The sequence below is a fragment of the Microcaecilia unicolor genome, unplaced genomic scaffold (assembly GCF_901765095.1).
Source record: "Microcaecilia unicolor unplaced genomic scaffold, aMicUni1.1, whole genome shotgun sequence".
NCBI classification, from domain to species: domain Eukaryota; kingdom Metazoa; phylum Chordata; class Amphibia; order Gymnophiona; family Siphonopidae; genus Microcaecilia; species Microcaecilia unicolor.
Window position 1 is genome coordinate 694,572 of NW_021963604.1, and position 27,998 is coordinate 722,569.

The window sequence follows — 27,998 nt, forward strand, 5'->3', positions numbered from 1 at the left end:
TCTCCCTATTTTTCTTCACTTTGTGGTCTAAGAAAGAGAAAGATTGTATATAATCCATATATCTAGTTGGGATTGTTTTCTTCTTATATTGTATTAATGTGCAGTCATCTCTGTATTACTGTTTGCAAGTGACCCTTGTAAAATGAAAAATGATAACTAAATGATTTATAATTCTCTTGGAGTTGTGATCCCAGTGCTGTTCTGGTACAGCAGTGTTAGTGTGTGTGCAAAGTCTGCAGTGGAAGGAATGTGCCACTTTATTGTACCTTTAATTTTGTACCATCTAAACTTCGCAGCCAGCTGTGAGATGAGTAATCATTTCCAGGTTTTTTAAATTTTTCCTTCATGTATGGCCAGTGGCGTAGCAGGGGGGGCTGCCACCTGGGGCGGGGCGGTTCGCCGTTGCACCCCCCTCCCCCGACCAGCTCCCACACCCTACCTTTAAAAAGAATATCAGAATCCCAGGCGCAGCGCCTCGCACCTGCCCTGCACGTAAAGGAAATGTGGACTGTCGGGCCTTCCCTCGCTCTGTCTGTCCCGCCCTTGCGGAAATAGGAAGTTGCGTCAGCGGAGGGCGGGACAGATAGAGCAAGGGAAGGCCTGACGGTCCACATTTCTTTTACGTGCAGGGCAGGCGCGAGGCGCTGCGCCTGGGATTCCGATATTCTTTTTAAAGGTAGGGTGCGGGAGCTGGTCAGGGGGGAGGGGTGTCGATGCACCGAGGGGGGGGGAGGTGGCAGGGAGCACACCCCCCCCCCGAGCTGACACCCGAGGCGGACCGCCCCCCCCCCCCCCCCCCCCCCCCTTGCTACGCCACTGTGTATGGCACCCCTGGCATTTCATGCCAAGATCTCATTGACAGATAATTATTTATTTTTTTCTGGAAATTGATCATAACTTGGCTTTCTTAGTGGGCTTTTGGTTTGTTCTGTTAAATTGTATCTGCCCGTCTGACTATTTAGTTAGAAATGTTTTTCTGCTATAGTTTGTTTCCTTTTTTTTATTTTTAGATTTGTTACATATACTTTGAGCTGTTTAAGGACCCTAGCTTTTACTGGTTTTAATCTATACATGTGTTACTGTGACTATTTTCCTTTGATAATTTATTGATATAGTGTTTTTTATGATGATCTACTTTGTGCTGCTCCTTATCATAAATCCTATATAATGAAACGCACCTCCAACATTCTGAAGTCAAGAAAGTGAAGCCTTCAAGCCTTGAAGCATTTCTACAACGTTCCGGAACTACATGTCGTCAGTTAAGGAGATGGAGCCTTACAGAGCACACGAATGATTCAAGGCTTGAAGGCTTCACTTTCTCACACACACACACTCACTCTCTGTCTCTCACATACACTCTCTCTCACACACAGACTCACACACACACTCTGTCTCTCTCTCTCTCTCTCTCTCTGACACAAACACACACACACACACTGTCTCTCTCTCACTCTCAGATACACACTCTATCTCTCACCCACACACTCTCTCTCTCAAACATATATACTCCGAGGAAAGGGGGGCATGGAACACGCTGGGGAGAAGAGGGAGGGGGACATGGAACTCAGAGGGACGGGGGGGCCAAGAACTCGGAGGGGAGGAGAGAAAGGGAGGAGAGGAGGGAGGGGGGTCTGCACCTCGGACGGAAGGGGGGCCTGGAACTCGGAGGGGAGGAGAGAAAGGGAAGGAAGGAGGGGGTCATGGAACTCGGAGCCCCCCCCCCCCACACACACACACACACTCACTCTGTCTCTCACATACACTCTATCTCTCTCTCTCACACACACATACACTGTCTCTCACACACTCTCTCTCTCTCTGACACAAACACATACACACTCTGTCTCTCTCTCACTCATACAAACACTCCATCTCTCACACACACTTTCTCTCTCACACACACACTCTCTCAAACATACACACTCCGAGGAAAACCTTGCTAGCGCCCGTTTCATTTGTGTCAGAAACGGGCCTGTTTTACTAGTCTGCTAATAAAAGGCAGGAGATAAATTAGAATTGATAGTTAATATTATTTGATATGTTACAATTTATATTATTTATGTGTTATTATTTGATATGTTTTTATTATTTGATATCAGTGTTGTTGGACCTGCCTTTTACAGACTGACACTTTCTACCCCTCGTTTTGCTTCCCTAGAATGGCCAGCTTTCCCATAGACCAGGACTGGATACCCCGGCAAGCTAGAGGGGGTTGGGAGGACTCACTTTTAAATGTATTATATTTGTTTCTTCTTTCCTTTCTAAAGAGGAGCTGCTAGGTACTTAACTCAGGGCATAGGCCTCACCTTTAAGTTTTAATAATGAAACTTGTCAATCACAAGCTTCACTACCAGGAACAATCATTTAAAAACCACAGAACAGCATATAACTGAGATCCTGCTAGTCTTATAAGATGCACCAGTCATACAAGCAGGCAAACACAGTGGAAGAGGCTGTACTGTGCTGGCTTATTCTTACCCTGTCAGGGATGTGTGCTGCGGTTTCTTATCAAGGGGCTCTTACCAGCTCTGCTCTACTTGGAATACCGTCCCGCGGGAGGTGGTGGAGAGGAAAACGGTAACGGAATTCAAACATGCATGAGACAAACATAAAGGAATCCTGCTCAGAAGGAAGGGATCCCCAGAAGCTTAGCTGGTGGTGGGAGGCAGGGCTGGTGGTTGGGAGGCGGGGATAGTGCTGGGCAGACTTATACAGTCTGTGCCCTGAAAAAGACAGGTACAAATCAAGGTAAGGTATACACAAAAAATGGCACATGTGAGTTTATCTTGTTGGGCAGACTGGGTGGACCGTGCAGGTCTTTTTCTGCCGTCATCTACTATGTTACTTGATGAGAAACTTTTCCCCATGAATAAGCAAGATGAGTCAGCCACATGTAGGCGATGTCATCCAATAGTGCCCCTTGTACAGAATTACTCTCCAAGAGCTCAGAAAGACCTTTTAAAAAGATCCCGAGCAGGCATCAACCTCCCCTACTGCAGAGCCAGCTCACTTCCTCTCTGTCTACTGTGTCCATTACGCCCATGTATAGATTTTTCCGCTTTCCCGCATTTAGGAAACCACCAAGAAGAGCTCAAGCCAAGCATTGGTTACCTCTTACCACCAGGTTTTACAGCCTTCCCACACTGCTTTAAGAGTGGCAGACTCTAAGCTGGGCTTCAAAATATGCGCAAGCTGCAGCAAGCGGATGAGTGACTTGGACACCCATGAAGGTCTGCTTCCACTGGCTCAGGCCAGAGCACCACATAGACTGCACTAGACACTGTGGCCACATGTCCCCATGGCAAGAAGAGACGGGCAAAATTATCTAAAGGATTTCCTGGCAGAACAAACCAGGACCACTGAGGCCCCGATGAGACTGGCCCTTCCTGCTGCCTCTGCCTCCTCTAGCCTTGCTCTGGATTTGGTCAAACACGGTACTATTCAGGCATTGCTCTGTTCAGTCCCACCTCCCAGTTTCCTCGGCAACTTCCCAGATGGACAGCCCAAGGCTCCTATGGCAGCAAAGCTTTATATTCTTCTTTCAGAGCCAGGGAATACCCACAACAGGCTTCTTTCTGTGCTGGCACTGTTTGCATGGTGCCAGCCACTCCCACCAGCTCTAGGGATTGCCTCCTCTCTGCGCATCAGTGCTGGTGCTGCTCCAACATAGCACTGCCCTGCAGGTCTCTCAGCATGGAGATTCAAGGAGGTACAAGTTCTGCTTCCTTGCATTGCTGGTACTGTGCCAAACTCCTTACATTGAAGGGATAGAAGAAGCCCCACATTTAGGAAATACTCCTCCTGCTCCTCCTCTTCCTTCGTGCTCAATTTGCCCAGGACACTGCCTCTCATCTTCCTTTAGGAATCACAACATTGGCCACCAGTCAGTGGCACCATCAGGCCTTCACACTCATGTGGTCTGTTAAAATTGGGAGAACAGGAAAAGCCATCTATTAGCAGGGTAGATGCATTAAATTGAGGGAGGAAGCGGGCTAGCTGTGTGGTGGGGTCTGTGGATCAGGGCCGCCGAGAGCCAGAGCTAGGCCCGGGACAAGGCCGCCCCCGGGCCCCCCCCCCACCACCCGAGGTCGTCGTCGTCGCCACCGAGCCCCTTCCACCCGCTACCGGGCCGGGCCCTGCACTAACTTTAAACGCCTCCTTTCAGCACGTTTGCAGCAAGCAGCAGCAGGGCAGACCTCTGCTTCCTTCCGTGCCCCGCCCTCGCGGATGTTACGTCAGGCGAGGGCGGGACATGGAAGGAAGGAGTGGCCTGCCCTGCTGCTGCTTGCTGCGAACGTGGTGAAAGGAGGCATTTAGGTTTAAGGTTTCGGCCTGCCTTTCAGACATCGCTGCCTGGATGTCCAACCGGCATCTGAAACTGAACATGGCAAAGACTGAGCTCCTTGTCTTTCCACCCAAACCCTCTTCTCCTCTTCCCCCACTCTGTCTCTGTTGACAACGCCCTCATCCTCCCCGTCTCTTCAGCCTGCAATCTCGGAGTCATTTTTGACTCCTCCCTCTCCTCTGCCCATATCCAGCAGACAGCTAAGACCTGTCGCTTCTTCCTCTATAATATTAGCAAAATTCGCCCATTCCTCTCTGAACAGACCACCCGAACCCTCGTCCACTCGCTCGTTACCTCTCGTCTTGACTATTGCAACCTTCTCCTCGCTGGCCTCCCGCTTAGCCACCTATCCCCCCTTCAATCTGTCCAAAATTCCGCCGCACGTCTTATCTACCGCGTGAACCGATACTCTCATATCACCCCTCTCCTCAAGTCACTTCACTGGCTCCCGATCCGCTACCGTATACAGTTCAAGCTTCTCCTATTGACCTTCAAGTGCACTCAATCTGCAGCCCCCCATTACCTCTCTACCCTCCTCTCCCCATATGTTCCCACCCGTAACCTCCGCTCTCAGGACAAATCACTCCTTTCTGTACCCTTCTCCACCACCGCTAACTCCAGACTCCGCCCCTTCTGCCTCGCAGCACCTTATGCCTGGAACAGACTTCCTGAGCCCTTACGCCATGCGCCCTCCCTGCCCATTTTCAAGTCCTTACTCAAGGCCCATCTCTTCTCCCTTGCTTTTGGTGCCTAACCACCTTCCCATTCCTGATACCTACACTGACTACATAGTTTTTACCTTTAGATTGTAAGCTCTCTTGAGCAGGGACTGTCCTTCCCCATGTTTAAACTTGTACAGCGCTGTGTAACCCTGGCAGCGCTATAGAAATGCTAAGTAGTAGTAGTAGTTTAAGGTTAGTGCTGGGAGCGACTGAGGGAGGGCGGGTCGGACTGCGGTGTCGCCGGGCCCCCTCCGGAGGCCCGGGCCCAGGGACTTTTGTCCCCCCCCCCCCCCCCCCCTCGGCGGCCCTGCTGTGGATGCATGCTCAGGACCTTTTTTAAAAGGTCTTTCTGAGCTCTGGGAGAGTAATTCCCTTCATGGGGTGCCATCGGGTTGTCACCTACATGTGGCTGACTTTATCCTGCTGTCCATGAAGAACCTGTTACATCAATGCGAAGTTATATTGTTCAAGTTCAGAGCATTTATCACCCTTACTAAATTTATCAAACTGTTGCTGTTTTTTTTATGGCGTTTCTCTCACAGATACAGGCAGTAGTACCGAAACACGACCCTTGTCAAATCCAGTTAAGCACGACGTATAACGTTTCCTTTACCTACTCCAATAAGACTCCTACGAGAAACAGATTTCTGCACTCCACTCCAGTTTGTTGGTTGTCCCTACTATGTTTGTTTAGACTTGTATACTGGGGGGGGGGGGGGGGGGGGGGGGAGGTTGTTGATCTTGGATATTTTACATGATACCTTTTCCATAAAGTGGAATGAGGATGAGCTGTTCCAGTGTTATCCAGTGGCGTAGCTACATGGGGCCACGGGGACCTGGGCCCCGGTAGATTTGGCCCTGGACCCCCCTGATGATGACCCTCTCAACCCCCCCTCCCCTGCCATCTCCGTCGGCTACCTTTGCTGGCGGGGGACCCCAACGTACAACGTTCAGGACGTCACACTCACAGAAACAGAACGAAGCCTTGCGCCAGAAGAAGAGGGGGTTGGGGCAGGGGCTGGCGGGGGTTGGGGGTCCCCTGCCAGCAAAGGTAGCCGATGGCAGCGGGGGAGGGTTGGCGGCGGGAGGGGGGATCGAGAGGGTCAGCGGTGGGGGGATCAAAGCTGGTGGTGGTGGCAGCGGCAGCAAGGGGGGTAAAAAATGACGGGGTCGGCAGCGCCGGGGGGGTCTGAAATGTGCCCCCCTCACCTCGGGCTCTGGACCCCCCCTCCCACCGAAGTCTGGCTATGCCCCTGCTGTTGTCTATCCTACAATTATGGGGAAAGTCATTTTGTTTGCAGAAGAGGACAAAACTTCTTTTCGTAGTATTTCTGATAAATGCTTCTCTCCCCTTATGCTGAGACTAATCGAAACCTCTTATGAAAACTGAGCTGAGGATGGTCAGAAGCCCTATAAGCATGCCTATGTTTGCACGTGTCACAAAATGTAGAAATTGCTCCGTGCAAGAAAATCTGCAGCTCAGCCTCATATTCTGAGCAGAGAGTCATCGGTTCGACAGTTTCTGGAATGGAATGACCCTAAAATTCCTTGCTAAAGCTTTTCTGTTTGCACATAGATTCTAAAGCGATTAATTTGCTTTGGGCCTTTACATAATGAGAGAACACAAAACTGGGCATTTAAGGGAAGATTGCCGTAATGTCTAGAAATAGACGTATCTTATTTGTTTCTTTCTGTGTATGTGTTTTTTGCAGTCAAGCAAGTGTGTGCACCTGAAAAATTAAGCTGCGGAGGCTCTAGCAACAAATGCATCCCATTTTCCTGGAGATGTGATGGGGAGAATGACTGCGAAAGTGGAGTCGATGAGGCTGGTTGCAGGACAGGTAAGACACACACAGACAAACTGTGAAAGCTAGAAATACACGCAGACTGTATAAACCTTACCTATCTATATATCTACTAGCCGTTGAGCCCGTGTAAACGGGCTAGTTTTGGAATGGGGGGGGTTCCGAGGCCCCCCCCCCCCGAGATCGCCGCTGCTCGCCCCCCCCCCCCCCCCCCCGGCCCGAGCACTGTCTGTTATTGAACTTACATCGCACCACGCAGACGCAGCAGGCCCATCAGCAAAGCTGCCATCGGGACGGGCTTCCTTTCTCTGCCTGTGTCCCGCCCTCGTGTGACATAACGCGGCGAGGGCGGGACACAGGCAGAGAAGGAAGCCCGTCCCGACGGCAGCTTTGCTGATGGGCCTGCTGCGTCTGCGTGGTGCGATGTAAGTTCAATAAGAAAGACAGTGCTCGGGCCGGGTGGAGGGGCGGCGGTGGCGGCGACTCCGGGTGGGGGGAGCGGTAGCAGTGACCTCGGGAGGGGGGAGAGGGAGGGCGGAGCGGTTGCGAGTACGTCTGCGGCATGCGCAGTAGAGACTTCCCGCTGTGTCCCGCCCCCCCTCATCACGTATTGATGCAGGGGCGGGGCAGAGAGGGAAGTCTCTACTGCGCATTTGCGAGTGAGTACGACACTTGCCTTTTATATGTTTGATATAAATAAATATTTATCTATCTATATAGATATATAATTTTTGTTATAATTTTTTTCCTGTGACCCATATTTAATTTCAAATAGTTTTTTTTTAAACCCTTCTTTTCATACTCCACATGAAGGAATACAACCTCCCCACAAGTTATCTCTCTCTCATCTCTACTCAGTCCCCCTCCCATGAATCTCCCTCCACTTTAGCTCCCACTCCACGCCCCTCCCCCACTAATCCTCTTCTTTAGAACATTAATACACCCTATTCCTCATTTTCTTCACACTCCCAACCCCTTTCTTTATCTACACTCAGCCCTACTCATGCACAGTTCGAGTAGAAGAAAGTCTCTTCCGTTCCCGCGTTTTGCCCATTGAGCACATCACATCACGAGTTCCCTGCATTGCAGTGTGACTTGGCTGCTTATTGGTTTTCTCTACTTTCTGGAAACAAAATCCCGCCAAGCAAAGCAAAGCACACAAGGGTGGAAGTGAACCAAGTCCAAATGACCAGCCCAATGCACAGTGGTAAGAGCACCAAAACAAAGTTTATTGGGACCCTACACGGTCCGTGTTTCAGCTAAACGCCTTCCTCAGGGGTCTAAAAACATAAAATACAAAATATAAATATACAATAAAAAATATAACACTATAAGACATGATATTGCAAGTATAAAAGAGAAATATAAATATAAGGGTAAATACAAATATATATATGTATGAAACACACAACACTGCAAAAAAAAAAATAAATGATATGCATACAGGAATGTATATACATAAAATTATATAGATGAAAATGCAACAACACTTATATATATGAAACCACGTGAAATGTCAATGTGCCATTGTGAAAATGACAGTTACAAACGTCATCACAGGCAATTTTATAAATAAATGAAATTGTACATACCAAAAAATCCCGCCAAGCACTTGTCTCACTTCCATGTTTTGTTGCAGAGGCTGTACATCCTTTGCTTTCTTTATATTCCTTCCTTTCTCAGCAGTTCATAAGTACATAAGTATTGCCATACTGGGAAAGACCAAAGGTCCATCAAGCCCAGCATCCTGTTTCCAACAGTGGCCAATCCAGGTCACAAATACCTGGCAAGATCCCAAAAAAGTACAAAACATTTTATACTGCTTATCCCAGAAATAGTGGATTTTCCCCAAGTTCATTTAATAACGGTCTATGGACTTTTCCTTTAGGAAGCCGTCCAAACCTTTTAAAACTCAGCACATACCTGAAGCCAGCCAACTGCTAACCGCCTTTACTACATTCTCTGGCAACGAATTCCAGAGTTTAATTACACGTTGAGTGGAGAAAGATTTTCTCCGATTCGTTTTAAATTTACTACATTGTAGCTTCATCGCATGCCCCCTAGTCCTAGTATTTTTGGAAAGCGTGAACAGACGCTTCACATCTACCCATTCAACTCCACTCATTATTTTATAGACCTCTATCATATCTCCCCTCAGCCACCTTTTCTCCAAGCTGAAGAGCCCTAGCCGCTTTAGCCTTTCTTCATAGGGAAGTCGTCCCATCCCCTTTATCATTTTCGTCGCCCTTCTCTGCACCTTTTCTAATTCCACTATATCTTTTTTGAGATACGACGACCAGAATTGAACACAATATTCGAGGTGCGTTCGCACCATGGAGCGATACAAAGGCATTATAACATCCTCATTTTTGTTTTCCATTCCTTTCCTAATACCTAACATTCTATTTGCTTTCTTAGCCGCAGCAGTACACTGAGCAGAAGGTTTCAACATATCATCAACGACGACACCTAGATTCCTTTCTTGGTCGGTGACTCCTAACTTGGAACCTTGCATGACGTAGCTATAATTCGGATTCCTCTTTCCCACATGCATCACTTTGCACTTGCTCACATTAAATGTCATCTGCCATTTAGATTCCCAGTCTCGTAAGGTCTTCTTGTAATTTTTCACAATCCTCCCGCGATTTAACGACTTTGAATAACTTTGTGTCATCAGCAAATTTAATTACCTCACTAGTTACTCCCATCTCTAGGTCATTTATAAATATGTTAAAAAGCAGCGGTCCCAGCACAGACCCCTGGGAAACCCCACTAACTACCTTTCTCCATTGAGAATGATGACCATTTAACCCTACTCTCTGTTATCTTTTAACCAGCCTTCATCCACAGTAGTTACATTTCTATTCACTCCATTAACAGTTACCAGTAGTCCAAATGGAAAAGTCCATTTGTACCTCTGTTTTGCCTGGGCTTTTGCTTTAGTATCCTTGCGAAAGGCCCTCCGTTTCTAAAGCGTACTATATGATAAGTCTTGAAAAACTTCACTTTTTAATCCATTCCACTGTAGAACTCCTTGCTCTCTTGCTTTACATAACAGGCTCATCTTGTCTGTGTAGTTCTGGAAACAAACAATGATGTCTCTTGGGTGCTCATTAACATGGGGGTCCAGCAATTGATGTCTATTTAGTCGGTGGATCCAGACATCCAGAAACTGTTACAAAAATGACATAGCTTTCCTTGCAGTCAGAAACAAACGGACTGCTGGCCGACATTCGGCATGTTTCACTTTTACTGCGTCAGTGTCCGGTCCACGCAATGCGAAACATGCTGCATGTCGGCCAGCGGTCCTTTTGTTTATGACTTCAAGCAAAGCTAAGTCATTCTTGTAAAAGTTTTCTCCATATATGAGATAAAAAATAAAGATTTACGATGGGATATGAAATTGTTTAAAGTTTCTAAAAGTTTGCAAAAATCCTTTAAAAAATTTAAACTAAAAGGGACTTCCGGTGACGTCACGCTCTGCAATGGCGGTCTGATTGCGGAGCTCCCGTCTTCCAGCCCGAAAACGAGCTAATATAACGAGCAAACGATCCACAAAACAAGGTGGAAGCTACGAGAGAGTGAAGCGATAGCACCGCGATTTGTAAGATGGCCGATACAAAACTCAAAAAGGCAGATTTGGCGAACTTCGCTTACCGCCAACGGGAACGTGCGTCAGAGATTCCGGCCGGAGAGCACGAAGGCCAAGAGTACGCATCTAGCCCGAATTCGCCGGTGAGCCAGAGAGAGAGAGAAACTGAAGGACAAAACGAGGTCCCGCCGGACAAATGGGACCAATTAAGTACTTGGCTCCAGGATATAAAAAAAGATATAAAAGAGATGCGCCAAGATTTCGCGCAACTGAGCGCGGATTTGAGGGAAGAAATCAAAGACCTGGGGAGCCGTGTCAATGAGGTAGAAATGGGGCTAGAAGAACATGCAGAAACTTTAAATGAAGTAGAGAAACATGTGGCAGAACACCAATCGGATATGAAATTTCTGACGGACAAGGTGGAAGACCTTGAAAATAGAAGCCGACGCTCCAACATTAGAGTGCGAGGCCTACCGGATCTGCCTGAATATAATAATTGTGAAAAAGTAGTGCAAGCAATAGCAGCCCAACTTCTCTCCACATCTGACCATCCAATAGCCCCAGAAACTATTCGACTAGAACGAGCACATCGGGCGTTGGGGTCAAGAAAGGCAAATACGCCAAAAGATATAGTGGCCTGCTTCTCGGAGTTCAAAGTGAAAGAAGAAGTCATGCACCAAGCTAGAGTGGCCAGCCCAATCACATGGGAGACATACCCCATTGAACTGTTTCAAGACCTAGCAGCTACCACCTTAAAACGGCGTGGAGAACTGCGCCCGCTGACGGAGAAGCTTAGAGCAGAAGGAATAAAATACAGATGGCAACATCCGTTTGCCCTAACATTTTATAAAGAAGGCAAACAACGCAAGGTGGCATCGCTAGAAGAGGCTCATGAATATTTGGGTCAGGAAAAGATGGATAAAACATCGACACCAAAACCATCGTCAGGATTTCAAAGAAATGTCAAGCAGAAGTGGCAGAGAGTCTCAAAAGGTCGTGGAAGGCTGCGGAGACAAGCGTCAGAGCAGACAATAATACCAGAGAAAGGCCCGTGAAAGAGCAATCACACTTGGAATACAAAGATAACACATGAGGTGTTAATAATATGATAAACTGGATCGGGCTAGATCACACTGAGCAACAAAGAAGGATCAAACAAATTGAGCAGGCTGGAAAAGTAAACGGGACCGGAAGTCCACACCATTATAGGCATGATCTCGATTGCAATAGAGATGTGCTATATCAGGTTATGGGGAAAGGAGGGAGGGGGGAGGGGGGGAGGAGGGAGGGAAAGGTGGTGTATAAGTAATGACTTATGGATTGATGTTGGGGGATAAAGTGTTCAAATGTGTAACATTTAATGTGCGGGGCTTGAACTCACCTACGAAACGCCAATTAACATTCAAAGAAATGGTGCGCTTAAACGCAGATGTGGTACTCTTACAAGAGACACACCTGAAAAAAGATTATGAGAAGTTAGTGTGCCATAAACGATACCCCACTATATATTTCTCATCTTGTACAAGCAATTCAAAACAGAGGGGGGTGTTAATAGCGTTGTCTAGCGCACTACCTTGGGAGGTTAGTAAGGTCATAAAAGATGTAGAAGGTAGATATTTGATAATGTTAGTATCACTGTATAATGTTCAATATACAATTGTTAATGTTTATGCACCAAACACGGGACAAGGATTGTTTGTGGAAAAAGTAGAACAGCAAATACAAAAGCACTTGCAAGGTCACCTAATAATGGGTGGAGATTTTAATCTCACAATCCAACCACACTTAGATAACTCCACAGGCCAGGCAGTATATGCTAAATCAGACAGGAAAATATGGAGGAGATTCATGGCTAGATGGGGCCTAACAGATATATGGAGAACCAAGCATGGCCAAGAAAGAGATTACACATATTACTCTTCCCAATATAAAACATATTCTAGAATAGATGGATGGATGGGAGATGTGATAGTGGTAAATAGAACACGGGAAACATATATTGAACCTCGTACCTGGTCTGACCATGCCCCAGTGGTCCTAGAGTTAATGGCGGGGGCCCGACAGGTGGGCGCCAGATATTGGCGGATGGACGAGGCACTTCTATTGGACACTAAAAATATCCCGGTAATAGAGAAATATATTCTGGAATATCTGGAATATAATGATGTGGGAGAGATCCACCCACAATTTGTGTGGGAGGGGCTTAAAGCAGTGCTCCGAGGGAAATTAATAGCGTTGAGAACCCATCTGACAAAAGAACGAGCAGCACAGGAAGATAATATTAGAACAGAATTACGGCAGCTTGAGCAACAACATAAAAAAGACCCCAAAGACACTAAAGAACTGTCAAAAATGCAGGAATTGAGATTAAAGCTGAATGAGTTACAGATGGTAGATTTAGCTGTCAAACTGCAAATAGCACAGCAGGAAAATTTCGAGTTTGGAGACAAAGCGGGTAGGCTACTAGCATGTAAGCTAAAAAAAATGTCTCAACGCAATTATATAGGGGGTATACAAACGGCAGAAGGGGGCTATATCTCACAACTTGAACACATACATGAGGCATTTCTTGCTCACTTCACCAATCTATATGAACCAGAACAAACGCCTGAATTAGATGAAATAGAAAAATACTTGCAAGAGGCAGAATTACCTCAGATAGGGAGAGGGGGGTCGACCCAATTATCCGCACCCATCACAGCGGAGGAGATAGGGTGGGCAATAACAGATATGGCAAATGGTAAAGCTCCTGGCCCTGATGGATTCCCCACAAGATTTTATAAATTATTTAGTAGACACCTTATACCAGTATTACAGAAACTCTTTAATGCACTGGAGGACTTGCAGAAGCTACCAGACACCTGGAGACTGGCAGCGATAACTTTAATACTAAAACCAGGGAAAAACCCGAAATTATGTAGCTCTTACAGACCAATATCACTCCTAAATGTGGATTATAAGATTTTCACAAAAATCTTGGCCCGAAGGTTACAGAAGCAACTACCAGGGGTTATACATACAGATCAGGCGGGATTTATAGAGGGGCGCCAGACCTTTGACAATATAAGGTGTCTAATGCATATTATTCAACAGGTGAGAGACGACCAGACCCCGGCGGTACTACTATCAATAGACGCAGAAAAAGCGTTTGACCGCGTGGACTGGTCGTTTCTATTTGCAACATTACAACGAATAGGTATCGATGGGAGGTTTTTGAGCTGGTTACGCTTACTATATCAGACACCAATGGCCACCATAAAGGTCAATGGGACATACACAAAAACATTTAACCTTTGGCGGGGAACCAGACAGGGATGTGCAATGTCACCACTGCTGTTTGCCCTGTCATTGGAACCATTGGCCAATATGATTAGGAAAGATAGAGAGGTGACAGGGGTGGTGAGGGGCTTAAGGGAACATAAACTTATGCTGTTTGCCGATGATATTCTGATGACAGTCTCGAATCCACTGAAAGCGGTAGAGAGGATAGTAGCACATTTAGCAAGATATGGGCAATTATCGGGATTTAAACCCAATCTAGACAAGTCGATCTTCCTTAATCTCACGGTACCACCTGAGGAACTGGAGGCCCTTAAGGCCGCCTTCCCTTTTGTATGGGCGACAAAATCCATACGATATTTGGGAATACAGGTAACAACACAAATAGAGGGACTATTTGCAGCTAACTTTCCCCAAAAAGTTGAAGAATTATTTAGCGAATTAGATAAGTGGGAAGGACTTAATGTCTCCTGGAAAGGACGTATTAATGCGATTAAAATGATGCTGCTCCCGAAATTGTTGTATTTATTCATGGCAATTCCAATTCCAATCCCCAATAGCTTTTTTGCAAAACTCAATCGCAAAATATTCGCATATATATGGAAAAAACACCCACCAAGAGTACGGCGAACTATGATGTACCAAACTTGGGAGAGAGGAGGAATGGGGGTACCAAATTTTTACTTATATTATCAAGCAGCACAACTTCGTATTTTGGCAGAATGGTCCCCTGGAGCAACTAAGAAATGGTTACATTGGGAAAGAGCATGGTTGGGTAGGAGAGCAATTGGGGACATTTTATGGATACCAGGGGAGGAATTGGTCCCCATAATTAAACAAATTCCCATTGGATTAAAACATCCTATGTGGACATGGTATCAAGTGAGGAAGAAGCTTTTCCCTGAGAGGAATTATTATCGGCAAACGGCTATAAGGTGGGCAACAGGATTCTCAATAGGGAAATCGGAGAAGGTATTTGAGATATGGGCCCAAGCAGGGTTATGCACACTGGGACAGTTATGGAAAGAGGGAAAAATGCTTCCATTCAAAGAGCTCCAGGAAGAGTATGTTCTAAAAGAAAGAGATCTCACATATTACTGTAACTTACGTAGCTTCATTAAAAAGAAAGCGCAAGATGAGTTAGACCTAGCCGAAACAGATCTGGAGATAGCTATTAGTAGAGGGGGAGGCAGGGGAGGTATAACTCGCATATATTTGGCCCTGCTGGGGCGCACCGACCCACAGGTGCGCTATCAAGCCCAGTGGGAAGATGCGTTACAGACCACATACACCAAAACAGAATGGAAAGCAAATTACAAATACTTACTTAAGCCATCACTAGCACAATCAGTGAATGAAAATGGGTTTAAAATATTGTATTGGTGGTACTACACGCCTGAACGCCTCCATAAGATGTACCCGGGAGTCTCGGGGCAATGTTGGAGAGAATGTGGACAAAGGGGATCATTTTACCACATTTGGTGGACTTGCGAGAAAGTAAAGATATATTGGAAAGCTGTAATTGAACTGGTTAACAGCATACTGCAGAGCACATTTGCATGGAAAGCGGAGAACTGTTTGCTTCATTTCCGGCCAGCGTCCATACCAAGCTGGCAGCACAGACTAGCGATTCAATATTTTGTAGCTGCAAAGATAGGCTTGGCTCGAAAGTGGAAGCAAGTAGAGACACCATCCTTACAGATGGTAACTAGGAAAGTAGACTTTCTTTACCAAATGTCCAAGCTAACAGCCATGCGAAGAGGATCCGTACTATCTTTTAATAAGATATGGACACTTTATGAACAATATAATGATTACACTCAGTCACCACCTGGGTAGGGAGGGAGGGTAAGATATGGTTGATCAGAGGGGGGGAATTTAACAAATGAAAAGCAAATTGTAATTGAAATGTTGGCAGTTTGTAAGCTGTTTATTTGATAACAATTTCAATAAAAAAAAAAAAAAAAAAAAAATTTAAACTAATAAATTTGATCTAAAAATTATTTTGGACCTGCAACTTACTCCTCACCGGCCTCCCACTTAGCCATCTATCCCCCCTTCAATCTGTTCAGAACTCTGCTGCACGTCTTATATTCCGCCAGAACCGATACACTCATATCACCCCTCTCCTCAGGTCACTTCACTGGCTTCCAATCAGATACCGCATTCAATTCAAGCTTCTCCTTCTTACCTACAAATGCACCCAGTCTGCTGCCCCTCACTATCTTTCTACCCTCATCTCCCCTTACGTTCCCGCCCGTAACCTCCGTTCACAGGACAAATCCCTCCTCTCAGTACCCTTCTCCACCACCGCCAACTCCAGGCTCCGCTCATTCTGCCTCGCCTCACCCGATGCTTGGAACAACCTTCCTGAGCCCTTACACCAAGCCCCCTCCCTGCCCATCTTCAAGTCTTTACTTAAAACCCACCTCTTCAATGCTGCGTTCGGCACCTAAAACTTACCGTTCAGTAAATCCAGACTGCCCCAATTTGACTGCCCCTATCGGACTTACCATTCACTTGTCTATTAGATTGTAAGCTCTTTGAGCAGGGACCGTCCCTCTATGTTGAATTGTACAGCGCTGCGTAATCCTAGTAGCGCTTTAGAAATGTTAAGTAGTAGTAGTGAAGAGGCTTGGCAAGCTAAGAGATATTCTGGCTCTTATGAAATGAGTCGCCGCTGAGGTCCATAATTAATTACACCATAAACACATGTATATAAATAAAATTTTGGAATTACATTTTTAGACGCTGGGCTCTTGTGGGACTATTCATTTGTTTCTGCAGCAAAACGTTTCTCTCTTTCAGATTTCTGTCCATGAAAAATGCCTTAAGAGGAAAGCTACATGGAATAATTAGGTGTGGCAGTTTTTTCCTATGCTACCATTTACTGCAGCAGTAGAGAAACTGCCATTGATGGGTTAATAGGGTGAAGCATTAGAAAGTAAAGAATATATATATATTTTTTCAGAATTTCAAACCTTGCATTGGCCAAGCCTAGTGGTTAGTGCAGTGGACTTTGATCCTTGGGATCTGAGTTCAATTCCCACTGCAGCTCCTTGTGACTCTGGGCAAGTCACTTAACCCTCCATTGCCCCTGGTACAAAATTAGTACCTGAATGTACGTAAACCTGCTTTGAATGTAGTTACAAAAACCTCAGAAAGGCGGTAGATCAAGTCCCATTCCCCTTTCCTTCCCATACCACAGTTTATTGGTTAGAGTATTTACAAAGGCTGTCTTTATTTGCTTTTCACAGTTGTTGTTATTAATCTTGCTATTTAGAGTATATAAATCAATAGCTGGTTCTCTTCAGTCACTGAGGGAAAGAAAAATGATGTATCCTAGGAGGGAGCCATGCGAGCTGCATACACAGTACCTGTATAATGTGCTTAGATACTATCTCCACACACACCAGACTGTCTTGGGTGATATTCAGGGTCTGGAAACTTTCCAACTGGCCGTTAGCTGCAGAGATTGATCTTGGAAGTTTTCAGACAGAAGGATAAAAAGTTTGTTATAAGTAGGGAGAAATGATGATGAAGATGATGGGTGGGTGTTACATATGTGAAGTTGAATGATATAGATGGGAGTGTATCATCTCTAAAGGACGGCTTCGTTGGGAAATTCAGGACCATATCATGTCCTCCCCAGCTCCCCATACACCGTTTCTTTTTGACAAAAGTCACAGCTAAAATAACCAAGGCAAATTTTTAATTGTGAATTCTATTTGAGCTGACTGTGGTTAGTACCCTAGAAAATCCCACGAGTATCTTTCGCCACAGTCTGCTTTCATCACCTTATCTTCCTTTAAGTGTATTATCGGTTTGCCACGTTTGTGGTTAAGACAGGTGTTTAACATAGAAAGATGAGAAGCACCAGAAAAAGCCCCAAGGTTGAGTTAATTTTCTGTCTGTACAAATGCCACTTTTAGGATTTGTAAGGGGTAAAGGTGTATAATACTTTGGTCCAGTGGTGTGCTGGTAAATTTTTAACAATAGGCTCTCTCCCCTGGTATAGCCAGCCCTGCAATTTGGGAGGGGGGGCCCAGTCCACCTCTGCACCTGCCCCCCCCCCCCAAAAAAAAAATTGCAGAGCTGGCTATACCTGGGGAGAGAGCCTGTGGGGGGAGCAATGCATTGCATTCTCCAGGAAAAAAAAAGATTTTAAATGCTCCCAGGTTCCAATCTAATTCATGTTTAATGTGGGATAAAATGCCATCGATAAGTAAATAAATACAAACTCTGAATATTGAGCATGTGATTCTCATAATATGATGCCTGTTTTAGAAGCCCTCTACCAGGAGGAAAAAAATCTCTGCACCAATATAACAGGGTTAGGGTGTCCCTATAACCAGCCCCTCCAAATGACACACCGATTACGATTTATAACAAATTACTACTCGACCTATGAAAAGTTATTCCCTTATTATACTTTCTCTGTGTATATCTGTATGCACAAGCCAGCATGTTTGAAAGTACAACTTTTTTTTTTTAACCGTATCCTCCCCACCCACCTATTCCAGACCACCTCCCCGGTCCCCCGAGCCGCAGGGTCCCACCCTGGTGGTCTAGTGGATTATTCAGGGCAGGAAAGATCCCCAGTCTTTCCTGCCCGCTGCCGGCACTGAGCCGCCTCCTGCCGCATCTTCTTTAAAATGGCTGCCGAGACTTACAAGGGCGGCCTCGCAAGACTTCAGCTGTTAAAGAGCGCATTATACAGTTGTTTTGTAGAAAGGGAGCTTTGGGTTACAATGGCGGTAGATATTTGCTGTTAAAAGACCACTCAGTGTAAGTGGCAACAAACTGAAGGAAGATGGCGCCTCTATGCTTGGAGTTACATAATCGAATAATAATGTTCACCTTGTCGTATCCTGATTTTTCCTCCTATAGCTGGACAACATAGAGGGTAATTTATTGTGCGTCTTTGGAAAAAAAAATATGCGCATGCTTCCTCCTTTGCAGGCTTCACAAATTTTAAAAATGGAATTTTTAAAACTTCTCCTTTGAAAATTACTCCAGAGAATTTATACACTGACATCACGCACATGCACACACAAATTTTACACACATATGACTGAATTTAAAAAGTATGCTAAGCCTCCCCTGTTACCCCTCTCCAGGAACACCTTTGCTCAGTCTGAGTAAAGTTAGACACGTGCACGCACACACACAAACACAACCTGTACAGGTGTAACCCTGATAATAAGCGCTAATGTGGATGTGCCACATGAACTTTATCTTACCACAACATCACCCTGTATTTGTTCACACCGGAGCCTGCAAAGGCCTCTCCGGTACTACCCTGTTTCCCCGAAAGTAAGACATCCCCCGAAAATAAGACCTAGTAGAGGTTTTCCTGAATTGGTAGATATAAGGCCTGCCCCGAAAGTAAGACCTAGCAAATTTTTGTTTGAAAGCAGGGCTGCTGAGAGCCGGACAAGGCCACCCCCGGGCCCCCCCCCCCCCACCCTCCGTCGCTCCCGGAACTAACCTTAAACGCCTCCCAGTCCTTTCACCTTCGCAGCAAGCAGCAGCAGGGCAGACCTCTCCTTCCTTCCGTGCCCCGCCCTCATGGACGTTACGTCAGGCGAGGGCGGGACATGGAAGGAAGGAATGGCCTGCCCTGCTGCTGCTTGCTGCGAAGGTGAAAGGAGGCATTTAAGGTTAGTTCCGGGAGCGACGGAGGGCGGGCGGGCCAACCCCGATCCAACCCCGATGTTTCCCCGAAAAATAAGACAGCCCCTGAAAATAAGACCTAGCGCATTTTGGGGGGCAAAAATTAATATAAGACAGTGTCTTATTTTCGGGGAAACACGGTATGTAAGCCACATTGAGCCTACAAATAGGTGGGAAAATGTGGGATACAAATGTAAAAAATAAAATAAATAAATAACTGAACATGAATATCAGGTGTGTAATTTTACAAAAGGCCTATATTGTCACGTGAAGCACAGCTTTACCTGCAAAGATGCTTTTGAAAATTAACCTCATAAGGGGTCTTTTATTAAAGCTTAGCTCGAGTTATCTGCAGCAGGGCCCATAGGAATAAAATGGGAGCTGCTGCAGATAACTCGAGCTAACCTTTAGTAAAAGACCCCCTTAGTTTCCTAAAGACTGTATCAAAAAAAATGTTTTTAAATTCCAAACACACGGAGAGGGCAAATTCCAGAAACCATTTACTTGAGTGAATGAGTTTTTAGACATATCTATCTACAAAAACTGCAAGATAGTAGTATAACAGGAACCAGCACCAGAATATAAGAGAGTCGTCAAACTATTCTTTCTTACATGGGTAATTTCTTTAAAAAAAAAAAGTCTGGCCCATATAAAACAGGACACAGTACCACTCTATAAGATCTAAAAAAAAAATCACATGGATTGCATAAAACAAACAAGTAACCGCCCCCCCCCCCCCCAAAAAAAAAATATATATATATATATTTGGCATTAGCAGTTGGTATATTTGTAACCTCAAATGAGGGATGATGGTATGGGAGGGCACAGCTGGCCCATTAGTGAAAACATGGATCACACAATTTTTTTATTTTTTGTTACATTTGTACCCCGCACTTTCCCACTCATGGCAGGCTCAATGTGACTTACATGGGGCAATGGAGGGTTAAGTGACTTGCCCAGAGTCACAAGGAGCTGCCTGTGCTGGGAATCGAACTCAGTATTAATCCGCAAACGAACCTTTTCCGGAGATGGGAAGGCGGTAGAACTAGAGGGCACGATACGAGATTGAAGGGGGGCAGACTTAAGAAAAATGTCAGGAAGTATTTTTTCACGGAGAGAGTGGTGGATACTTGGAATGCTCTCCCGCGGGAGGTGGTGGAGAGGAAAACAGTAACGGAATTCAAACGTGTGGGATAAACATAAAGGAATCCTGTTCCGAGGGAATGGATCCTCAGAAGCTTAGCTGAGATTAGGTGGCAGAGCCGGTGGTGGGAGGCGGGGCTGGTGGTTGGGAGGCGAGGATATTGCTGGGCAGACTTATACGGTCTGTCCCAGAGCCGGTGGTTGGGAGGCAGGGATAGTGCTGGGCAGACTTATACGGTCTGTGCCCTGAGGAGGACAGGTACAAATCAAGGTAGGGTATACACAAAAAGTAGCACATATGAGTTTATCTTGTTGGGCAGACTGGATGGACCATGCAGGTCTTTTTCTGCCGTCATCTACTATGTTACTATGTTCCTCAGTTCCCCAGGACCAAAGTCCACCACCCTAACCACTAGGCCACTCCTCCACAAGAACGCATAGAAACAATTTACAGATCAGAAAGCACAATCCATCCCCTCCCCTAACAAATAAACCACAGTTAGTCCTTTGGGAGGTTTGGAGATCTAGTCACAAGTTCTTATATTGGTTGACCTATCTTACATTTGCACCACTGAGGCACCCGAAAACAAGAGCACCGAAGTACATAGTAAAAGCTTGTAATTTAAAATTCTGTTCCATTTCTACAGAAATATAATTTTGGTGCACGTTCTGAGGGGAAAATGGGCTTACTGTTTACTGCCTTTGTTTTACTTGCCCCTTTCATTTTAATTTCTTTGTTAGGAAATGGATTGGGATTAATCAAAATGGAGCTGTGATCTGATCATTTAAATAGAATGTTGTAAACTTTTGTTTATAAAATTAAAAACAAGATAATTCCAGCTTTTGTATGAAACCCTGCTGAGAGCACTTAGCAATAAATATATTATCGAATAGGGATTCTCAACCCAGTTCTCAAGGCACACCTAGCTAGTTCGGTTTTCAGGATACTCACAATGAATTTGCATGCACTGGCTACATTGTATGCAAATCTAACTCATGTATATTCATTGTGGGTATCCTGAAAACTTGACTGCCTATGACTGGGTTAAGATCCTCTGATATAAATGGATCAGAAGTAACAAAGTTAAATTGAAACCAATGTCATCTGAAGAATTCATCTGAATGCTGGTCATTCATGTGTCCAAATGTGATCCTTCCATGAGTAGCACAAGATGGGAACATCTCACTCTACTCAAACTTGCTGCTGTTTTGTTTTTTTAAATGGAAACGTACAAAATGATGGCAGATAAAGCCCGTATGGCCTATCCAGTCTGCCCATCCATAATATGTACCATCTCTTCCTCTCCCTGAGAGGTCCCATGTGCTTGTCCCATGCTCTCTTGAATTCAGACACAATCCTCGCATCTACCAACCTTTCCCTGAAGAAATTTCCTGCTGAAATTTCTGGTGTGAAGAGGATACATCTGGGAGTCATCAGCATCAAGATGATACTGAAATCCATGGGAGGAGATCAGAGTACCAAGGGAATAAGTATAGATGGAGAAAAGAAGAGGTCCCAAGCAGGGGCGTATCTGAGGTTCGGCGGTAGGGGGGGGGCAGGGGCTAGAGTGAGGGGGCACATTATAACGCCCCCCCCCCACCGCCGTTAACCCTCCCCCACCGCCGTTAACCCTCCCCCGCCTACTGCCAACCCTTTCCCCGCCTACTGCGGTCACCTATCCCCCCGAGGTCCGCTCCTGCCAGTTTTTAAAAATATTACTTCAGCTGGCGGGGGACCCCAACCCCTGCCAGCCCAGCCGAGGTCTTTAACTTCTTCATCCTTCCTCGTGCTGTTCCTGCATTGCATCCTTCCAGTTGGACGGAGTTTGACGTCGCAGCACATTGACGTCCTGCACGTACAACGTGCTGCGATGTCAAACTCCGTCCAACTGGAAGGATGCATTGCAGGAACAGCACAAGGATGAAGAAGTTAAAGACCTCGGCTGGGCTGGCGGGGGTTGGGGTCCCCCGCCAGCTGAAGTAATATTTTAAAAAAACGGCAGGAGCGGACCTCAGGGGTAGGTGACCGCGGTAGGCGGGGAAAGGGTTGGCGGTAGGCGGGGGAGGGTTAACGGCGGTAGGGGGGTCCAGGGCGAAATCTGTGGGGGCCCAGGCCCCTGTGGCCCCACACAGATACGCCCCTGGTCCCAAGACAGAGCCTTGAGGTACACCAACTGATAGTGGGATAGAAGTGGAGGAGGATCTTTCAGAGCATACACTAAAAGTGCAATAGAAGAAGGAAACAAAGAAAGAAGAGAGCCTCAAAATCCAAGCGAGGACAGCGTACCAAGGACTAAGTCAGGGATTCTCAACCTTTTTCATCTCATGACACACTTACAAGGTGTAAACATTGTCGAGGCACACCACTAGAATCTAACCCATACCTGCCCGTCCCCGCTAAGATTCATTTCATTGCCACACTGGGACAGACCAAAGGTCCATCAAGCCAATCCAGGTCACAAACACCTGGCAAGACCCCAAAAAAGCTCATTACATTTTATCCTGCTTATCCCAGGAATAAGCAGTGGATTTTCCCCAAGTCCATTTTAATAATGGTCTATGGACTTTTCGTTTAGGAAGCTGCCCAAACCTTTTTTAAACCCTGCTAAGCTAGCTGCTTAACCACATTTTCTGGCAACGAATTCCACAGTTTAATTACACGTTGAGTAAAGAAAAAGTTTCTCCGATTTATTTTAAATTTACTACTTTGAAGCTTCATCGCATGCCCCCTAGTCCTAGTATTTTTAGAAAGAGTAAACAAATGATTCATGTCTACCTGTTCCACTCCACTCATTATTTTATAGACCTCTATCGTATCTCCCCTCAGCCATCTTTTCTCCAAGCTGAAGAGCCCTGGATGCTTCAGCCTTTCCTCATAGGGAAGTCGTCCCATCCCCTTTATCATTTTCGTCGCCCTTCTCTGTACCTCATGAAAGGTATATCTTTTTTGAGATGAAGTGAAAGAATTGGAGGAGTGGCCTAGTAGTTAGGGTGGTGGACTTTGGTCCTGGGGAACTGAGGAACTGAGTTCGATTCCCACTTCAGGCACAGGCAGCTCCTTGTGACTCTGGGCAAGTCACTTAACCCTCCATTGCCCCATGTAAGCCGCATTGAGCCTGCCATGAGTGGGAAAGCGCAGGGTACAAATGTAACAAAAATAAAATAGATACTATTGGAGATTCTACATGGAATGTTGCTATTCCACTTCCGCTCTTCACTAATCCAAAGATAAGAACTAAGCGTATGCCAACAGCAATTGGATAAATACCACTGATAATATATGTATATGAAAGTTTCACATATTTTTATGTATTTATTGGGAGCCCTCGGACGATACCACTTAACGGCAATTTCATTAGTTTTTTGCCTAGTGGCTAGGTCTCTCTTCATCGGGCAATCCCTTTTATTAAACCATAAATAGTTGCTGTTGCAAACACATTCCACTGGTGCCCAAAAATATACGTGCTCAAAATATAATATAAAAATTCAAAAGGAAAAATAGAGAAAACTTATCTTAAACATTACTGCATGTCTCTCTGTTGAAGTCCACTTTGGCTTCCCCTAAATTGGACTTCAACAGAGAGACATGCAGTAATGTTTAAGATAAGTTTTCTCTATTTTTCCTTTTGAATTTTTATATTATATTTTGAGCACGTATATTTTTGGGCACCAGTGGAATGTGTTTGCAACAGCAACTATTTATGGTTTAATAAAAGGGATTGCCCGATGAAGAGAGACCTAGCCACTAGGCAAAAAACTAATGAAATTGCCGTTAAGTGGTATCGTCCGAGGGCTCCCAATAAATACATAAAAATATGTGAAACTTTCATATACATATATTATCAGTGGTATTTATCCAATTGCTGTTGGCATACGCTTAGTTCTTATCTTTGGATTAGTGAAGAGCGTGATTGCAGTTTCCAAAGATTTGTGGTATTGGAGATATTAGTGGTTTCAGCTATTCCACTTCCAACATTCCATGTAGAAGCCTGTGCAGCCACATTGGTGATCTGCAAGGGCCGACTTCTACATGGAATGTTGCTAGTGGAATAGCAACATTCCATGTAGAATCTCAAATAGTAGCAACAGTGGAGGAGTGGCCTAGTGGTTAAGGTGATCGACTTTGGTCCTGGGGAACTGAGGAACTGAGTTCGATTCCCACTTCAGGCACAGGCAGCTCCTTGTGACTCTGGGCAAGTCACTTAACCCTCCATTGCCCCATGTAAGCCGCATTGAGCCTGCCATGAGTGGGAAAGCGCGGGGTACAAATGTAACAAAAACAAAATATTCACTATGCGGTCGGACCATGGACCAATACTAAGGCATTATAACGTCCTCATTTTTGTTTTCCATTCCTTTCCTAATAATACCTAACATTCTATTTGCTTTCTTAGAGGCTGACACACACTAAGCGAGGGGTTCAACATATCAACGACGACGACGACATCTAGATCCCTTTCCCAGTCGGTGACTCCTAATGTGGAACCTTGCATCACGTAGCTATAGTTCAGGTTCCTGTTTCCCACATGCATCACTTTGCACTTGCTCATATTAAACATAATCTGCTATTTAGACGCCCAGTCTTCCAGTCTCGTAAGGTCCTCTTGTAATTTTTCTCAATACTCTTGCGATTTAGCAACTCTAAATAACTTTGTGTTGTCAGCAAATTTAATTACCTCACTAGTTACTCCCATCTCTAGATCAGCGGTCCCAGCACAGACCCCCGAAGAACCGCACTATCTACCCTTCTCCATTGAGAATACTGACCATTTAACCCTGCTCTCTGTTTTCTATCTTTTAACCAGTTTTTAATCCACAACAGGACAGTACCTCCTATCCCATGACTCTCCAATTTCTTCTGGAGTCTTTCATGAGGTACTTTGTCCAACGCCTTTTGAAAATCCAGATACACAATATCGACTGGCTCACCTTTATCCACATGTTTCTTCACCCCTTCAATGAAATGTAATAGATTGGTGAGGCAAGATTTCCCTTCACTAAATCCACGTTGGCTTTGTCTCATTAATCCATGATTTTCAATATGTTCTGTCATTTTGTTCTTTATAATAGTCTCTACCATTTTGCCTGGCACCGGCGTCAGGCTCACCGGTCTATAATTTCCCGGATCTCCTCTGGAACCTTTTAAAAATATCGGCGTTGCATTGGCCACCCTCCAATCTTCTGGTACCACACTCAATTTTAAAAATAAATTACATATTACTAACAATAGTTCTGCAAGTTCATTTTTCAATGCTATCAGTACTCTGTGATGAATGCCATCCATTCCAGGAGATTTGTTACTCTTCAGTTTGTCAAATTGCCCCATTACATCCTCCAGGTTTATAGAGATTTTAATTCAGTTTCTCCGACTCGTCAGCTTTGAATACAGTTTCTGGCACCGGTATCTCTCCCAAATCTTCCTTGGTGAAGACCGAAGCAAAGAATTCATTTAATCTCTCCACTATGGCTTTGTCTTCCCTGATTGCCCCTGTTACCCCTCGGTCATCTAGTGGTCCAACCGATTCTTTTGCTGGCTTCTTGCTTTTAATATACCTAAAAACAATTTTGCTATGTGTTTTTCCTCCAACGCAATCTTTTTTTCAAAGTCCCTCTCTGCCTTCCTTATCAGTGTTTTGCATTTGGCTTGACGTTCCTTATGCTGTTTCTTTTTATTTTCAGTCAGTTCCTTCTTCCATTTTCTGAAGGATTTTCTTTTAGCTCTAATAGCTTCCTTCACCTCACCTTTTAACCATGCTGGCTGTCGCTAGGCAGTCCTTTCTCCTTTATATAACTGGCATAGACTTCCAGGATGGTATTTTTGAACAGCATCCACTCCTGACCTTTGGAGCTGCTCCTCTTAAGTTTTTTTTCACCGTTCTTCTCATTTTATCATAGTCTCCTTTTTGAAAGTTAAATGCTAACATAGTAACATAGTAAATGACGGCAGAAAAAGACCTGCATGGTCCATCCAGCCTGCCCAACAAGACAAACTCATATGTGCTACTTTTTGTGTATACCCTACTTTGATTTGTACCTGTCCTCTTCAGGGCACAGACCGTTTAAGTCTGCCCAGCACTATCCCCGCCTCCCAACCACCAGTCCCGCCTCCCACCACTGGCTCTGGCACAGACCGTATAAGTCTGCCCAGCACTATCCTCGCCTCCCACCACCGGCTGGCTCTGCCACCCAATCTCGGCTAAGCTCCTTAGGATCCATTCCTTCTGAACAGGATTCCTTTATGTTTATCCCACGCATGTTTGAATTCTGTTACCGTTTTCATTGAAAATATGTGTGCAGCATATTAGTTCCAGATTTCTAACAAAGTGAAAATTAAAAATTTTTTTGTGAGGAAAAATATTAAAATGTAACCATTTTCAGTAAAAACGTAAATTCTGTGAAGAATTTTCTTGCACTGTTTTTAACTATAGTACAACGGTATTTGACCTCTTTCTTTAGTTTAGCTGCAAATTACAGTGTTCAGTGTGTCCTGCACATGAACATGGTCTGCCGGGTGTCTCACAACAGAAGAAAGGTTGAGAACCACTGTTGTGCTAGACAAATGTGTAAAGGCAACCTTTCTTAACGGAAAATCGAAAAGTCTCTCTGACCAAAGACTGCAATATAAAAGAACTTGATCAGAAAATAGAAGGTGCGACAATCCGGCACAAATTGAGAAAGATCAGCAAAGACTATTAGAGAAGACAAACGGATATCAAAAAGTGCTCTAACACCACAGAACAAGAGAGGAGCAATCCATCAGCTTGCCATTCCAGTGCTCTCCAGGTAATCTGTAAGAACCCACATGTGCCGTGATTACATAACCCAACAGCTAAAGGCAGTAAGCCTTGTCGAAATAGATCACACGTGTACAGCTACCACTATATGCCTTTAGGCATACCAGCATCAACAGAGACCCATATACTCAGAAAATGCAGAAATAGGAAGGCAAACAGCCAGAGATAATCTCCGTCATTAAGCTTGGACAAGTGTTGTGACCAGGGCTTTTTTTGAGGGGGTACTTGGGGGTACTGAGTACCGGCACCTTTTCCATTGTCTGCTAACATTGACCCAAGGACCCCAAGTTTTAATGAAAGATCTCAGGCTCTACACACCAATTCTGCCTTGTCGTAGGTTCTGTGACTGGTTGCAGGGGGCCTGGCTATTGTGGGGCGGGTCCCTCAGTGATCACCCCAACCCTGAAGGGTGGCCTAGCATTTGAGTACCGACACCTTTTTTGCTAGAAAAGATGCACTGGTTGTGACCAAAAAAAAAAAAAAAAGAGGAATGGATGAGTTCACCGGCACATGGGGGAAAGAAGCAACTGAATTTGCAAAAGCTGAGAAAAAAAATCTTTAACAAATTGGAGTAGAAAAGTAGAAAAAAACCTGGCAGCAGGAAATAAGGATGGTTACTTTGGCAACAAATATATCAAACCC

At 45.1% G+C, this 27,998-nt stretch overlaps 1 protein-coding gene across 1 annotated transcript in view; it reads left to right on the forward strand.

The window, feature by feature from the left end:
• The window catches only part of LOC115459496 (low-density lipoprotein receptor-related protein 8-like), a 522,792-nt gene that overhangs the window by 367,718 nt on the left and 127,076 nt on the right, over window positions 1-27,998 (forward strand). The window contains exon 4 of the mRNA XM_030189301.1: window positions 6,780-6,908. Coding sequence (XP_030045161.1) covers window positions 6,780-6,908 — 129 coding nt within the window. The remainder of the gene's footprint in view (window positions 1-6,779; window positions 6,909-27,998) is intronic.